This window comes from Ranitomeya imitator, chromosome 3 (genome assembly GCF_032444005.1).
Source record: "Ranitomeya imitator isolate aRanImi1 chromosome 3, aRanImi1.pri, whole genome shotgun sequence".
NCBI lineage: Eukaryota > Metazoa > Chordata > Amphibia > Anura > Dendrobatidae > Ranitomeya > Ranitomeya imitator.
This window is the reverse complement of record NC_091284.1, coordinates 101,676,453-101,695,227: the sequence shown is the minus strand read 5'-3', so window position 1 is coordinate 101,695,227 and position 18,775 is coordinate 101,676,453. Positions and strand designations below refer to the sequence as shown.

The 18,775-nt window shown below is 39.8% G+C and overlaps 1 protein-coding gene across 1 annotated transcript in view; it reads left to right on the top strand.

Annotated features, from left to right (window-relative positions):
- Positions 1 to 18,775, top strand: part of FOXN1 (forkhead box N1) — a 97,088-nt gene that overhangs the window by 41,916 nt on the left and 36,397 nt on the right. The window contains exon 3 of the mRNA XM_069761237.1: positions 13,518 to 13,666. Coding sequence (XP_069617338.1) covers positions 13,518 to 13,666 — 149 coding nt within the window. The remainder of the gene's footprint in view (positions 1 to 13,517; positions 13,667 to 18,775) is intronic.

Here is an 18,775-nt window from a genome sequence, read left to right as displayed (position 1 = left end):
GATTCTCTGCATTTCAGTAGTGATCATTTTTATTTGTGGTATGTGGGTGAGATTGACGGGGCTCTTTAGGAGTTTATGTAAATTACTGTGTAATTTATACTATTTTTTTGTGACTAAACTATAGAAAAAAAATATTTTTTTGGCTTATTTATCATACGGTTTACAATACTAACTAAATCACATAATGAAGTCGTGTGGATAACCAATACTGTTAGTGTAGGTTTTTGTTTTTCTTGGAGGGAGTTGTACTATACAGTATGTCCAATAAAATGTGGTCTTTTATGCAAAATAGTTGCATTATTTCATATTATTTTGTTGGAGGAGCTTGCATTATTTATTTTATTTTTTTTGTCATGTTTTACATTTACTTGTGTCTGTTACACAATATTTCTGCCTAGTGGCGAAAAAAAACATCTCTGGGGGACATTATTCTTCCTATTGTATTTTTTCACTGTAACTGGGGCATCATTAGCAGCCCCAGTTACAGGAGTGCATCCTCCTGTACCACATGTTACTGGCACATCTGACCTGGCCCTGCTAAGACCCAGCAGCTCTGCTTTACCCAGAGACCACCGATCATCTATTCGCTGTGTCCAACAAGCATTACCAATGCTTCAATTCATTCCAGTGAGCACTATGAGGCAGTGAGAAATGCAAAATAGTGATACAATGCCAAGAATAATGCTATAGTGCTATTGAAAATATATGTATACAGACCACTCCATGGTTGCTATGGCACAACATAACAATAATTGTATTAATCTGACTGATAAGTGCATCCATAACAATAGTTTTACAATATTAGTCATACCAGAGCTGGAAATATTCATAATAATGTTTGGCGTAATAATGGTATCAGATGAAACTTATGAGCAGACACCTGTGAATACAGAATGTTGGCACAAATAGCACCAAACAAACCTTTCTGAATTTTCTAAACGTTGAAGGGGTATTCCCAAGTTTGGAAGTCATTACGTATGCATGGAGCTGGGGACAAGTTCCCCATTATTGAGGGTCTCCCTCCGATCCTGACAATCGGGGCTTTTCAGAGATTGGAGTGGAGGTTGGGACTACCAAAGACCAGCTGAGCACAGCACATAGCTATCTCCGGTGGTCCCTTTAACAATGAATGGAGCTATTCAAAGCCCTAATTCTTGGGAAATATGGGAGTTCCAGCAGTCAACCCCCAACAATTAGGAAGTTATCCCATATCCAATTGATAGGGAATAATTTCTAAACTTTTTTCATCCCTTTAAGGCAGTCAGGAGCACAACGGGGTTATCCCAGGGTGAAATGTATCAGCTTTCCACAGAATAGGTTGTATAAATATGTAATCACTGGTGATCAAACCCATCAATCCTAGTAACTGGGGTAACAAAGCCCTGTGCAAATGACACAGTAGATCACAAGTGTGACCGCTGCTCCATTCGCTTCCATAGGTCTGTTGGATTTGTAATGCGCTGGCATGATCGCCGCTCCCATAGACAGTGAATTGATCAATGGTCCTAGCATGTGCATTACTGTTTTCATTTTAGATAGGTGTCCCATTGATTGGGCCCCCAGTTGTCAGGTATCATCCCCTTTTCTGTGGTTTGAGGATAAATGCTGTGACTGTAGTAGAGATGGCGTGTATAGTTCTGTGCTGTCATTGTGTTTTACAGTCCAGGTTCTTGTGATACATGGGCCAACGTCTGTAGGAAGCACCCACACAGTCATCATCCCCTGCATAAATGTGTAACACAGTTTGTAAACCTAAACCATGGATATCAGTTTTCTGATTGAATGGTCCTTGGCTTAAAAATATATCGAGAAACACGGTTCTAGGGAATACGTGACTGCTGATAGATACAATGCCACGTTCACACTCGGGTTTGTGGATTGAGTACAGCTTCTGATTAAAATGGACATGGAGAAAGGTGACCTTACTAGGATTTGTTATGTAGATTTACTGTATATTTATTAAGGTTCAGCCACTGAAAGAATCTACGAACTCACTTGTCATGTTTTCTGGACAACTTTTCCCAAATTACCAACAATTCCATTTTGTGCTTTGTGAGTCCTCTCTAGGTGTATGGATTTCCCATCTTGGGTTCCTCAATATCTACTGCTTGTGTCAAATTCCCATCAGTTCAATAGAAATCTGGATTCATCTTACCAAATCTGATCAAATCTTTGCACTTCATTGCCCGATGAGTGGAGTTTTGCCCTTCGGTTTCCCTTAGATAGTGGTACTCTGAGGGTTTATTCACACTTTGGATTTTTCCACTTACGAGATAAATGAACCGATTATTCTGATCAGACATTGATGAGAGTTTGATCAGAGTCTGAAGGTCACCTATTTATCTCATATGTGCAGAAATTGAAAAGAAAAAAAGTTTGTCTACCTTTGGCTTTCTGACAGTCTGTGAAATCCGACAGCACTCGGATAACAGCGGAGAATTTTTTCATGGACCCATTGACTTGCATTGCTGATTTTGATTCAAACCTTGGATCAAAATGGTACATGTTTCTGATATTTTCTGTGGACCACTGGGTTCAAGGAAAATATCGGACATGCGCACAGTCCCATAGAATATCATAGGTACCAGGGCTATCTGTGAAAACCACGGATAGTACTTGTATGTGAAAATCAAACGTGTAAATGAGCCCTAACTGGTCATCAGCTCTCGTAGATGATCCAGGCTAAGAAGCGATGCATTGTCTATTGGGATTCCCTTTCCACCAGAAATTTTTTCTTGATCACCCCATTCTTAGTATATTCTTGAGAGTTTACACTACCAGGTGGGAAGTTTCTGAAATATTGTCCTAGTTAGTCTCACGCCGATGACCATGCTTCATTCAAAGTCACTCAGATTGCTCCATTTTCCTATTCTTATGTGGATTAAGCCTGAAACTGGTTCACATAAAATGTGGTCACTTGACATTATGCGGTACTCCGTGGTCACGTGTCTAACGTTCATGCCGGTTCCAATCGTAACAGGACGGGTGTCTCTAATAGCGTCGCTACTCAGTGATTGGATGACTAAGAGGCGGGCAGTAGCCAAATATTGCTTCCAGATCCATCTGTCCTGACTTATTGCACAGCGGCCATATTGCCGGCAATCGCCTGCTGCTGAATTAAGAAAAAGTCTAAAAAGTTTTATATTTTATGTAAATTTATGCAACTGTTTTTCTGATACCAAAAATGTGCCCGTTCACAAGCACGCTGTAGGGAGTAGTGATTAGCATTAATTTGTACGCAATTAAGATAGTGTCTATAAACTGGATGATCAGTTTTATAATTATCAGTGACGCTCGGGTTTTTCACAGCTGGTATTCAGGACACGGCTGGCTTCACCGTATAAGAATTTAAAATGATCTGTATTACATAATATTATATGCATGTATGATGGTGCAGATAAAGCCATGCAAGTATCAATGACGACGCCATTACATAAGGAGGACACTTGAGAACATCCTTATACATTCATCCTTCTATAATTAGCAATTATACTGTTGTACTTTGTTGGCTCCTTGCTAAGCACATGTCCTGTGTCATGTCTGTATCTGATAATGTCCTGCTTCTGGACACTCCTGAACATGGCTCCAATTATCTAGTTCTATTCAGTGGTGTACTGTGAAATCCTGGAGCCCCGATACAAATTCTGTAACATGCCCCCCAAGCATTGCACGTGCACGTCTTTCATCATATTGATCTCCTGATATTTATTTATTTTATTCACTAGATATCATCACTGTCCCCATTGGGGCTCACAATCTTGATTCCCTAAGGCTATGTGCACACGTAGTCTGGGTCCACTGCGGATTTTTCCGCAGCGGATTCCAGCAGATTTGATAAATCCGCAGTGGAAAACCGCTGCAGATTTATCGCGGATTTACCGCGGATTTACCGCTGTTTTCCTGCGGTTTCCACTGCGGATTTACAACTGCGGTTTCCCATAAGGGCAGCTGTAAATCCGCTGTGGAAAACGCACAAAAGAAGTGACATGCTGCAGAATGTAAACCGCTGCGTTTTCGCTCGTTTTTTTCCGCAGCATGTGCACAGCGTTTTTTTTTTCCCCATACATTTAGATTGAACTGTAAATGCATGGGAAACTGCTGCGGATCCGCAGCAAAATCCGCATCGTGTGCACATAGCCTAACAGTTTGTTTTTGGAGTGTCGGAGAACCCGGAGGAAACCCACGCAAACACAAGGAGAACATACAAACTCCTTACAGATGGTGTCCTTGGTGGGATTTGAACCCAGGACCCCAGCGCTGCAGAGCTATAGGACTAACCACTGAGCATAGGGCAGAAAGTTCTTAAAGTTCTTTTAGGCTTTTTCAGGCTCCAATAAATGCAGCCATCTCGAGTTGTAAAGTAAAAGTCATCAAGGTAAAGATAACTGCTTCAAAAGGTATAAAATGGTCAAGATGACTACTGGCATCTGAAAAAGACCTTTGCTGATCTTTATATATATACCATGTACACAGAATACAAACTAGTAATTCAAGGGCTTTTCCAACGAATAAAAAATATTGAAAAATTATCTTTAGCCCCTTTCCGACATTGGGCGTAATAGTACGCCCACGTTGGTCTCCCCATCTCCAGCTAAATGACAGCTGATCTGTACAGCTGACATGTGCCAGCAACAGCTGCAGGTGGAATCACGATCCACCCACGGCTGTTAACTAGTTAAATGCCGCTGTCAATCTCTGACAGCGGCATTTAACTCACGCTTACCAGAAATGTGTTGCTAATCCTGCTCGTCAAAATGGAGACACTACAGGTTTTTTCTTTCTTACAAATTTTGGATTTTTTTTAAACTTAAATAAAAAAAAATACGGTAACCTATACATGTTTGGTGTCAATGAACTCGTAATGACCTGGAGAATCATAATGGCCGGTCAGTTTTAGAATTTAGTGAACATGGTAAAAAAAAAAAAAAATAAAACAACTGTGGAATTGCACTTATTTTTGCAATTTCACCACACTTGGAATTTTTTTTCCCATTTTCCAGTACACAACATGTTAAAACCAATGGTGTCGTTCTAAAGTACATCTTGTCCCTCAAAAAACAAGCCCCCACATGGCCGTATAAAAAAGTTATAGCTCTGGGAAGAAGGGGAGCAAAAAACAGAAATTCAAAGACTGAAATACCCCTGGTCGTTAAGGGGTTAAATAAGAAATTATAAAACTTTTAATAATGTCCTATTTGCCCCGGTGCTTAGCTTCAATACATGTTTCTTGTGTCAGCACTTGAGCCGAGTAGTAAGTGAAGGGGCCTGCTTATTTAGATAGCCAAGCCAGCCTTCTTTTCCTATATATATATAGAGAGAGAGAGAGACAGGTAGGGGCGCTGGCTCAGGTACTAAAATAATCAGTAAGCCATCACCTCACATATTGCTTTAATTATGAACACAGGACAAAAAGCGAAATGGAGCGTAGAGGATTTTAATAGTAGAAAAACGGAGCACTTAGCCTAAGAGGGCCAAATCAAAAATGCTCTTTATTTTTGTCTTTAACCTGTTTTGTGACTTATTTTAGCTCCAAGTTAATTGTTTTGCTAAAATTTTGCAAAATGTGCACCTTTTAGAAAAATCATGAATCATAAATCATGAATCAGGCGAAAACATTTGTAAACCCTAAACTCTGGCAACAGCGGTGAACTAAAAAAAAAAAAAAAGAATAAAATCAGCCAAAACGCACTAAAAAAGTGACAGCAAATAAAGGCACAAAACACTAAAAATACATAACAAGAGTAAATGCAATATAGGTTTGTTCGCTTAGCGTATTAATTGTGGAGGTCAACCTACAAAGGAGAACTGAAGAGAAAATTTGAAAAATAGCAACATATACGAGTGTAAAAGAGGTACATAAAATAAACAGTACTTGCGATAAGAGGTGCGGGATTGGATTTGGCACTACAGACAGTCTGGTGCCAGTTGGTGACCATGTGTTACACGCTAAGAACGGCTTCCTATATGATCTGTAGGGAAACAAAACGAGATATTGTCTTGCGGCGGGCCTCCAGCCAGGGATTCCCTATCCATGCAAAACGAATGAATCAGCTCTGCTATTATCCAGCATCACCAAGCTGACATCTTATCTTCCATTCTCTCACCTCCTCTTCCTCATGGCTATACTCTCTGAGAAGTGACCTGGTAATCAGAGTAACGGGCTGTCATGCAACATTTACAAAATGCGGTAACCATATAGGCCATTTGTCAAAGGCACTTCCAGCTGCTGACAATTAATACTAAAACAGCAGCTTTCATGCCATATACGTGATATCCGACAGTGTCTTCTAGAAAGATATGAGCGTTTCCAGTTCAGAAATAACATTTACACAATACCAGGTCATTGTGTATTCATTGATGTGCACATACAGTAAAGCTCCTTACCTCTTTCTGAGTCAATGGAAACATCATTTTGCCATATTGGCCTATTGGTTGCATTGTTCGAGTGAAAAGAGTGTCAATCCCACTTGTAATGGTAACACAAAATGTGTTCCTCTAGCTGAGTATCAATTGAGTATTTAAGCATTAATTATTTGAGTATATAATTTGCAGCCTATTGGATGTTTATGGCCATTTCTTGACCATCAAAAAAGGATTGAACATGCTGAATCTTAATATGCCCAAACGTTTATTTATCGTTTAACCAAAAGTTTATTGAGGCAGGTGAAATTTGGTAGCAAATTCTTTTTTTATTCCCACTTAATTAAAACACAAAAACGCTGTTCGGGAGACAAATATAATGAGAAACATATTTTTAGGATAATAGGATGCCAGCTTTAAAGGAATGATACTATACAGTCATGGCCAAAAGTATTGACACCCCTGCAATTCTGTCAGATAATGCTCAGCTTCTTCCTGAAAATTATTGCAAACACAAATTCTTTGTTATTATTATCTTCATTTAGTTTATCTTAAATGAAAAAACACAAAAAGAATTGTCCTAAAGCCAAATTGGATATAATTCCACACCAAACATAAAAAAGGGGGTGGACAAAAGTATTGGCACTGTTGGAAAAATCATGTGATGCTTCTCTAATTTGTGTAATTAACAGCACCTGTAACTTACCTGTGGCTCCTAACAGGTGTTGGCAATAACTAAATCACACTTGCAGCCAGTTGACATGGATTAAAGATGACTCAACCGCTGTCCTGTGTTCTTGTGTGTACCACATTGAGCATGGAGAAAAGAAAGAAGACCAAAGAACTGTCTGAGGACTTGAGAAACCAAATTATGAGGGAGCATGAGCAATCTCAAGGCTACAAGTCCATCTCCAAAGACCTGAATGTTTCTGTGTCTACCGTGCGCAGTGTCATCAAGAAGTTTAAAGCCCATGGCACTGTGGCTAACCTCCCTAGATGTGGACAGAAAAGAAAAATTGACAAGAGATTTCCACGCAAGATTGTGCGGATGTTGGATAAAGAACCTCGACTAACATCCAAACAAGTTCAAGCTGCCCTGCAGTCCGAGGGTACAACAGTGTCAACCCGTACTATCCGTCGGCGTCTGAATGAAAAGGGACTGTATGGTAGGAGACCCAGGAAGACCCCACTTCTTGCCCCGAGACAGAAAAAAGCCAGGCTGGAGTTTGCCAAAACTTACCTGAAAAAGCCTAAAACGTTTTGGAAGAATGTTCTCTGGTCAGATGAGACAAAAGTAGAGCTTTTTGGGCAAAGGCATCAACATAGAGTTTACAGGAGAAAAAAAGAGGCATTCAAAGAAAAGAACACGGTCCCTACAGTCAAACATGGCGGAGGTTCCCTGATGTTTTGGGGTTGCTTTGCTGCCTCTGGCACTGGACTGCTTGACCGTGTGCATGGCATTATGAAGTCTGAAGACTACCAACAAATGTTGTAGCATAATGTAGGGCCCAGTGTGAGAAAGCTGAGTCTCCCTCAGAGGTCATGGGTCTTCCAGCAGGACAATGACCCAAAACACACTTCAAAAAGCACTAGAAAATGGTTTGAGAGAAAGCACTGGAGACTTCTAAGGTGGCCAGCAATGAGTCCAGACCTGAATCCCATAGAACACCTGTGGAGAGATCTAAAAATGGCAGTTTGGAGAAGGCACCCTTCAAATATCAGGGACCTGGAGCAGTTTGCCAAATAAGTATGGTCTAAAATTCCAGCAGAGCATTGTAAGAAACTCATTGATAGTTACCGGAAGTGGTTGGTCACAGTTATTTTGGCTAAAGGTTGTGCAACCAAGTATTAGGCTGAGGGTGCCAATACTTTTGTCTGGCCCATTTTTGGAGTTTTGTGTGAAATTATCAATGTTTTGCTTTTTGCTTCATTCTCTTTCGTGTTTTTTCATTTAAGACAAATTAAATGAAGATAATAATACCAAATAATTTGTGATTGCAATCATTATCAGGAAGAAACTGAGTATTATCTGACAGAATTGCAGGGGTGTCAATACTTTTCGCCATGACTGTACATATACAGGTTTCATGCGGTTGTATTGACAGTATAAGTTTCTATTCTTTGGTAGAACATAATATATTATTTGTATGAATTACAGTTGAGTTAGTTAGAGTCAAAGTTTCTGAAATTTGTGGTTTCATGGGAATTTGACATTTGGAGAAAGCAAACGTGTCCAGCTCCATGTCCCACGTTGCTGGAGCATCTGAGAGCAGGCTAATGTCATGTTGCGTTGCTGTGTAGGCCTCCCCATAATGTCTTGCAGCCGTGACATCTAGCGGATTATCATACCTTGGACAGCGGTGGTCAGTCCCTGGGCCATAACAGGTCAGCATTTCCCACTGGAGCACAGTTTGTACAACAAGGTCATTTTTCATCTGTCTCTCACCTATAGTGTGTAAGTTCTTATGGTCAGGTTGGTCCTCTCTCTTTCTCCTATAGAGTATACGTTCTTATGGTCAGCAAGGTCTTCTCTCTATCTTCTATAGAGTGTAAGCTGAGATGGTCAGCAAGCTCCTCTCTCTCTCTTTGCTACAGAGTGTCAGCTCGTATGGTCAGTGAGGTCCTCTCTCTGACTCCTGTAGAGTGTCAGCTCGTATGGTCAGCAGGGATCTGCCACTCCGGTAGAGTGTAATAATAATAATAATAATAATTTTATTTGTATAGCGCCAACATATTCCACAGCACTTTACATTATAGAGGGGACTTGTACAGACAATAGACATTACAGCATAACAATAATCACAGTTCAAAATAGATACCAACGAAGAGGAGTGAGGGCCCTGTTCGCAAGCTTACAAATTATGAGGAAAAAGGGCAGACATGAGAGGTGGATGGTAACAATTGCTTTCATTGTTCGGACCAGCCAAAGTGTAACAGTACAGACACAGAGGGCTATTATTATGATGCGAAGAACCTGATTATGGTTTACGTTTTTTGAATGGGCCACCCAGGGATAGTTAGGTTAATGCGTTGAGGCGGTAGGCCAGTCTGAACAAATGCGTTTTTAGGGCACGATTAATGGGGATTGGGGATTAACCTGGGTAGTGCATTCCAAAGAATTGGCACAGCACGTGAAAAGTCTTGGAGACGGGAGTGGGAGGTTCTGATTATTGAGGATGTTAACCTCAGGTCAATAGCAGAACGGAGAGCACGGGTAGGGTGGTAGACTGAGACCAGGGAGGAGATGTAGGGTGGTGCTGAGCCATGTAGAGCTTTGTGGATGAGGGTAATAGTTTTGTACTGGATTCTGGCTCTTATGGTCAGCAAGGTCCTCTCTCTCTTTCCTATAGAGCAGGGGTGGGGAACCTCAGGCCCCAGGACTATTTATGGCCCTCGATGACCTTTTATCAGGCCCCTGAGCAGTTTCTCAGGGACCGCAAGCTCAGTAATTTTTTATTGCTCTGTTAACACACAAACAGTGTTCACTACTGAACATTGAAGGGCATGCAATGAAAGATTACGTCCTGAAACCAGTGCCAGAGTCAGGATGTACTTTGTAGTGTATAAGCTGTTATGGTCAGCGGAGTTCTCTCTCTTTCCTTCCCCATGTGTATTTTCAAACAAATTAGAAGCTTTCCAGTTTTGAATCTTGCTCAAATTAATTTGCTGCTGATCAAATTTGTGGGGAAAATTCCACGAAATTTGGAATTTGAATTTAAAAGATCTGCTCATCTCGAATTTGTATTCAAAAGTATCATGGTTGAGCTGGTCTTTTAATGCATAGTGATTAGTGATGAGCAAACGCGCTTAAATAAGTTGTTAATCTGAGCTTGTTCGAGTGCTGATCGAGTGTCTTCGGCATCCTCAAAAAATATGTTCGAGTCCCCGCGGCTGCATGTCTGGCGGCTGTTCGACAGCTGCAACACGTTAGGCACCTAATCCGAGCATATTCGCTCATCATCAATAGTGATATCACTTACAATGGAGGAGAATCGCAATGTATAGATTTATATATAGTATATAAATGGACTGATTTGTACAGTAAGTTACAGCTGCTGCGCATCAGTGTGCATTGTGTGTGTGGATCCCACAACTGTAATCTGCAGCAACACTGTGGTCTTGGCAAAGTTGCTCTACTTACAGCACAACTGAGTATAGTATGGATTCACACTAAAGGGATATTAAAATTGTAAAATGTATCCACAAATCAAACCATCTCCACTAAACATCTCCAAATTGCCAACGTCAAAAAATCGATCATGCAAATCAAATACTTGTATTTTCTCATTAGACATCACACGGACCGACTAAGCGCTTGTCTGAATGAGCCCTAAGGCTCCGTGTGAGTGTGAACATTCAAGAGGAACGGATCAATTTATTTGTCAGGTGTCATCTTTGTTATACCTGTTTTATTTTGTGTCATCCGTTTATTTTTTATGACTGAGACAGGTACACTCTCTCAACTTTTCTTATCCAGTGACTCTTAGCAATAGATCAGTTAATGAAATACGGATGAAGTACGTTTTCAGTGTTTCATCCACTTTACATGGAATTCCAAAGACTTTAATGGCCGAGTCTGGTCCAGAACAGGACATGCTTTGAGTCACGTGGATCTCACTCTTGAATCCGTGATTTTTTTGTAACTACATCCTATCTACAGTATGGTTATGAGTCTGGTCCGATAATAAATCGGACAGCACTAGGACGCGTCACATGAATGTGTGACCGTAGCCTTATTCTCGTAGATATTTAGAACTGCTTTATACAAATCTGCATACTTACTCTTCAAGATGACGAACAATTTCTTACTACAATCACTTTTGCAATAAGTAAAAATATGAATAAATTCTCGTATGAATAAATGCTCATAGACTTAAAGCAGAAGTCAATGTACAGCCATGTTTCAGAGTTATGTAGTCCAGAATCTACAGCAGTCCCATAGGCAAGGAATGGAGCAAACATTGAGAATGTGGTCCCATACTTCATCCAAGATGGAGCTCTACAGAGCACAGTTCCTGGGATCGGCAACCCTGGTGCTCCCAGAGGTTGGGCCCCAGTGATCAGTATCTTGGAAGTAACCCTTTAAGGGATATTATGTTACCCTTGCAAATGGGTCCCTTATGGTAGAAGCACTAGTACTGTCCTGATAGGGGCCCTGGTAGTGGCATTACAATTGGGTTCATAGTGTGAAGTTAGCTGTACAGAGAGTAAGGTTGGTTTTGAGGATAACTGGATAAAGGAATGACCCGCATAATCGGATTGTCTTAGATGAGTATGAGTCCGTTTCTTTCATTTCTGGTTGTATGAATTTTGGTTATATATTTGTTATAACGAGGGGGCAGTTATTGGTTATCGTAATGAAAAATAACAGTATTTCAAGACAATTTTAACACTTGGATTTTGTAGCGCTATCGTCAAATAAAGAACATTTTAATGCAATAAGCACTGTATAATTTAATGGGAAAGGTTGAACTTGATGGACATGTCTTTTTTTCTACACATGTAACTTTCTGGTAGGTGAAAGCAGAGAAATTAGTATTTTTTTTTTAATTCTTGTTTACTAATACAGTATATTTAATCCAACTCAATGACATTTTATGCTACCAAAAAATAAACCTAATATTTATAAATATGTAACTATGTAATAGATATGTTTTAGTTGGTATATATATATATGTTTTTTGTTTACAATTAAAGAAGAACTCCCTTAAAGTTTTTATCCACTTAATATATTGCAATCATCATATGATAAAGCACTGTGTACTTACAATTGCTCATTTTGCCGTTCTACTCTGTTAATTCCTCTATTTTTTATGGTCTATGTAGAAACAGTAAATCTCTTTTCCCTGCATTTATCATTCCCTTCTTCAACTCCTGACCCAGATACTATCTCCTAACCCCTGCTACTGACTTTTGCAGAGACTCATGACTTGTGCAGAGAAAATTGACCTCCTCTTTCTATATAGAGCTTAGAAGGATTCAGTTAGTCAGTTTTTAATCAAGTGATGTCATAGACCTAATGAAAAAAAGAAGAATTATCTGGGTAGAAAGGCAAAATGAGCAATTATAAGAACACAGTGCTGTATAATATGATGATTGCAATATATTAAGAGGATAAAATTTTTCATGAGAGTCTTAGTTTAGTTCTTGCCCTTCTCCTTTTGATTTTATGCCTCCTAACAACTAATACTCTTGACTTCACACACTTTTGCCCACGTTGTTAACCTCTCGTCTCTTTAGCTGACGTACACCATTACACTTTATGGAGCATCATTCATTGAATTAGGCTCAGACATTCAGTTGAATCAGGATAGAAGACAATCGCTTAAAGATGAACTCTTTATGACACCTCGTTTTGTACATACCAGGAAAGATTCAATAGTCCATGGTCCCCCCTGGGGCCCAAAACTAAAGTCAGCTAAGAATGTTTTTTTTTTTTTAAATCGGTCTTTAACTTGAACTTGAACTTGAACTGTTATTAACCTTGTTAGATGTAGAACAGGAGCCCCGGGAAAGGTTGTATTCCTTGTAAATGATTTCTAAATATTTTTAGCATTTTCGTGTGTAGCATATCCAGAACTTATACAAAACTTGTATAAAGCCGAAAAAATGTAAAGTCGTAGCCAACGACCAGAAACTATGAAACAGTCTCACTAATTAATATATTACAGCAAAACTCCTTGTACAGTCATTAATCAAAAGGTTTCCATGGTTTGAACATCCCACAAATAATAAAGGGATTATTAACGAGTAAAACACAACCACTGACTAGACGCCAGGGACTGGATTGGAAGAGCCACTGAAGAGATCCACTCCTATGATATTGACTTGACTTGGCATGACATTATCTAAATTGTCAAAACACAACCTACTCCCTTGAAACTCATTTTCCTCTTAGAGACATACATTGCTGTTACTTTTAACTTGATGTGCCAAAGAAGGGGTGAGGGAAGAGTGCAAAATGAGGCGGTATGTATATTTTAATCTTATTTATCAAAAACTGCTCCAGTATCGTGAGTTCGGGGTCCTTTGGTGGATTCCACTCTTGAGCTACTTGTTATAGGTGTTAGTTGACCAAATAAAACATATCTGAAAAAGAACTGTTGATGAATAAAAATTTTATATTACCTACTAATCCCATCTTGTTCTCTTTATAGGTTTTATATCCAATCACAGTTTAATAATGCAAGACCAGCCAAGCATGACATTTACATCAGGATCTCTAGATAATGAGTGTTCTCCCATAAACCCAGCAGATGAGGTCATACAGGATCAAACAAGTTCACTCACATCTTGTTTAACTTTGGTAAGTAGACATTACATCAGGAGAGCAGTACTGCTCATGCGCTTTGATGATCCTTGGGCACCTATGTCCATGTCTCTGGATCACTGGTTGTCCTACAGTGCATTGTAATCCAGAAACACAGCACAGGAGCTGTACATTTTGAAATGCTCTAACCTAGTTTTCATGCCATCACAATTTATCCCACATCGTGTAAGGCCAAGTTCACACAATGTATTTGGTCAGTATTTTACCTCAGTATTTGTAAGCCAAAACCAGGAGTGGGTGATAAATACAGAAGTGGTGACGTGTTTCTATTATACTCTTCCACGCCTGGTTTTTGTCTTAAAAGTGTTGATGTAAAATACTGACCAAATACTAAACGTGTGAACGTCGCCTAAATAAGTGACATTTTCAGTGTCAGCACCGGTTAGTTGTTTTAATGTTAAGGCTGATCAGCGTAGAGTATAAATGGCAAATCAGCCTCAATAACACACATTCATTTGGTAAATATGATGAACTATGGTAGGTTTTGGAGATTGCTCGGAAAGCACCAATCTTTACAAGAAAATGGATTTGATTTTGTCACAGTTCACATGTGCTATTGGCTTTTCAAATTTCACCTCCAGGGAAATGCCCCAAAAAGTAATTAGTGAATCCTTAGTTTCATGCAGAAAACGTACATACATACATGTGTTACATAGAATCCTACATTTTTGAAAGCACCAGAATGTCGGCTGTGCCATTCTGGACAGTTACCTAGTTTTAATAATGATAGTAGAGATTTTCTATAGTAGTTGAAGTAGTTCTGTGTAAGAAATAATGCAGAAACATAGAAACTACTGCATAAATAAACTTTTAGATGACAGGAAATTCAGCTCCCTAACTCTGTGCTACTAACTGCAGGTATAATCTGTCTTTGAAATATAGTTTTAGGAAAAACTATGCTCAACAAGCTGATGCCTTCGTATTTTTGATCATATTTTGCTTTAGTATAAATTGCTTATTACAGACAATGTAAAATTGTATAAGTACAAATATGGGGGTAGTATGGTTACTTACAGTTATAGAACTGGTGTCCTGGATTGATATCCCACCAAGATCAACATCTGCTTGGTGTTTGAAAGTTCTCCCAGTGATTGCATGGGTTTCTTCCAAATTCTCTGGTTTCCTTTGGTACTGCAAAAAACATACTGATAAGGAGATCGCAATCCGCAATGGGGACAGTGAGTGATGACCAAATCTGTATAGAGCGGCAAAAATATCTTGCCCTTATATACAGTGCCTTGAATACGTATTCATAGCCTGTGAACCTTTCCACATTCTTTCACGTTGCACTCACAAACTTACATTTATTTTACTGTGATTTTATGTGATATACCAAGATAAAGTTGCAAGTATTTGTGAAGTATAAAAGAAAGGACCCATTGTTTTCTAATTATTTTAAAAATGTACACTACCTTTCAAAAGTTTAGGATCACCCAGACAATTTTGTGTTTTCCATGAAAACTGATACTTTTATTAATAAAATGAGTTGCCAAATGAATTGAAAATCTAGTCCAGACATTGACAAGGTTCGAAAAAAAGATTTTTATTGGAAATAATAATTTTCTCCTTCAAACTTTGCTTTCGTCAAAGAATGCTCCCTTTGCACCAATTACAGCATTGCAGACCTTTGGCATTCTAGCAGTTAATTTACTGAGGTAATCTGGAGAAATGTCACCCCATGCTTCCAGAAGCCCCTCCAAGTTTTTTTGGCTTGATGAGCACTTTTTGCGCACCATACGGTCAAGCTGCTCCCACAACAGCTCAATGGGGTTGAGATCTGGTGACTGCGCTGGCCACTCCATTACAGATAGAATACCAGCTGCCTGCTTCTTCCCTAAATAGTTCTTGCATAATTTGGAGGTGTGCTTTGGGTCATTGTCCTGTTGTAGGATGAAATTGGCTCCAATCAAGCGCTGTCCACAGGGTATGGCATGGCGTTGCAAAATGGAGTGATAGCCTTCCTTATTCAATATCCCTTTTACCTTGTACAAATCTCCCACTTAACCAGCACCAAAGCAACCCCAGACCATCACATTACCTCCACCATGCTTGACAGATGGCGTCAGACACTCTTCCAGCATCTTCCCAAGGTCTGAACATCTCACGGAGCACTGTTCAATCCATCATCTAAAAATGGAAGCAGTATGGCACAACTGCAAACCTACCGAGACAAGGCCGTTCAACTAATCTGACATCCCAAGCAAGGAGAGCACTAATTATTAGAGGAGTAGCCAAGAGGCTCATGGTCACTCTGGAGGAGCTGCAGAGATCCACATCTCAGGTGGGAAAATTTGTCTACAGGACAACTATTGGTCATATACTCCGCAAATCTGGCCTTTGTGGAAGAGTGGCAAGAAGAAAGCCATTTTTTAAAGCAAACCATAAGATGTCCCATTTGCAGTTAGCAAAAAGCCAGTGAACTGAATACTAATACACGTCCTAATTTTCAAATTTATATTTTTTAAATATTTAGAAAACCATGCATCACTTCATTTACACTTCACTTATGCTTGCTACTTTATGATAGCATGACATAAAATCCCAATAAAACACATTTAAGTTTGTGAGTGAAAGGTTCAAAAAGTGGACAAGTTCACGGGTTATGAATACTTTCTCAAGGCTCTGTAAGCAAGTATAATAATAATAATTGTATTCAAATTGGACGTGTTTGCTCCCTGACTCCATCATATACCATACATGCCCCCTTAGAGTATGATCTCATAAAAGAAAGAGTGACACCTTGAACGGTATGTTGTACATAATAAAGAGGAGGCCATAAAACATAAAGGATACCATATCAGGGTTACAGATTTTGCCGCCTGGTGTTTGTTTTCCCCTTCACATCCTTTCCAATTCCCAATTACAGAGCCTCTAGAGACCAGTGTTCTTCACAAGTTCTCACACTGTACTAGCAAATAGGATTGTGATCAACAAGTCCCCCTGTCTCCAAGCACCCCTTTAGCATGGTCTTCCCTCATGGTACATATTCCCTTTGCCAGATATTTTTCGTGCCAAGTAAATAATTGATTAAATGGGTTTAAATCCATCCTGTTCTGCCTATGGTTCCCCAAAGGAAACAAGAAAAAGTCAAAATGTCAAAATATAAATTGAAATTTAATCTGTATGGCCCGATTTGGCGAATTGATTTGCTTTGCTTTCATGGTTGTACAGTCTTTCTAAGTAACATCTGCAGCAGGCATACCACTAGCCTAGCCTGAATACCTAAGCTAAGTAGGGAATATTAAATATATGACTGTGCTCGTAATCTGGAATGCATATTTTAAGTGATTTTAAGGTTAAGGTACATACACTGCCTTAGGCCCCTGTTGGCTGAAAGGTGACCCACACATCCAGGAATATTTTTTTGGTTTCATTTTGCAGGTGAAGTAGGAATAATCGGCTATACAGTTCCAGTATGATCTTATAATGACCCCAGAGATATAATAACATAACTCTAATTTACTATCTTGATCTTAATACATGATAAGGCAACTCAAATTGCAATTTAAGGAATGTAGCACCGCTCTGGGGTATGAACCAGAAGCAGTTAGACAGCAATTTACAAAAAAAAGTGCAATAAGTTTAAATACAAATATATAAACTATATTAAGTCTAAATGATGTTTCCTAGCAAGTGTCACTAAATTATATAAACCAGGTACGGAATGGGGCTGAAATTCAGTCCTGGCATTTTAAATCACACAGCCCCATGTTGTCTCCATCCCCATGAACCAGATGGGATATATTACTAATATTACCCTGGGTGGAGGAAAGGAAGATTTTCTACAAGACCAATATTTCTAATGATGCTCATGACCTGCTGGGTGTCACAAACTCTGGGTGTAACTGCCACAAGGTTGGCAGCTCGCCAAAATAGGGGAGACATGAGCAGAGAGGCGGAGAACTCACCAGCAGCAAGCAGGACCTGAACCGAGGGGGAGTAGCCAAGGGCGGAGACAGGAGCTGGAGTGCCGGGGAGCCAGACAGAGAGGAGAGAAGTCAAATGTGCCGAGGTCAAAACCGGGAGGGAGGTCAAATGAGGTAGTGAGACAGAAGGATAGTCAGGTGAAAGCTGGAGATCAGGGAGACGAACCAAGCAAGGAAGTACCGAAAGAGACGCGAGGTGACAAAGTCAGAACAGACAGGCCAGGAGGTCAGAACCAAGGAAAGCAGTCAAACACCGCAGTATGCACACGCACACCAGGGGGTCAGACACACAGAGAGAACGAAAGTATAACTGACAGAGAATCCAGGTTCAGAGTGGATATAAATACCCCTCCCAGATCCAAAAGGAGGCTACATACAATTAACCCTGAGAGGGCAGGGCATGAGTACTGTCCAAACCATGACACTGGGGTAAGTGACGGAGGCAGTGATTTTGTGCTTCATCACAACTCTTAACAGTATGGCCATCTTGAGAACACAGGCAGCCCATGACCAAACAGGCCCTTCTGACATTTGCCAGAATTGCCATATGGCCAGTCCGGCCCTGAACCTGTCAGTAGTTGGTTGTGTAATGAAAAAAGACCAGTTACAGATTATGGCTGGTCCACACTTACACTGTATTCTACAATGAGCACTACATCGGATTTTCCATTGAAAGCCCCCAAAAAACGGATGTGGCTGGAACTCCTAGTTGTGCCATTCACAATAATGAGCCAGATGGAGTCATTTTGTAATCCTTCTGACTTCTGGCAGTGTCCACCTTTTTAGATGAACTCAAGAACATATTCTACTTTTTAAAGGAATTTCAACAGAAACCCCAATGCAATCTTAATTGTAGTGTACAGTGCGAATGTGCCTTCGTTTTTCCCTATTGTAGTAAATATTTGAGGAGGACCAAAGGACCAAATAGTTGTCTTTTATGACGTTGACATCACTGATATTCTATGAAGAAATGATTCTCAAAACTTTGAAAGTCTTTACATTCTTGATCCATTTGTGTACAGTTTTGTTCTTTTGTTCATTTGGTGTCTAAAAAGTCTTAAAGGGTATCTGTCCAAATAAAATAACACCTTGATATCTGCGATCCGATGTCTTGCTCCAGAGAAATCCACATTTTCTTAATATGTAAATAAGCTATAAG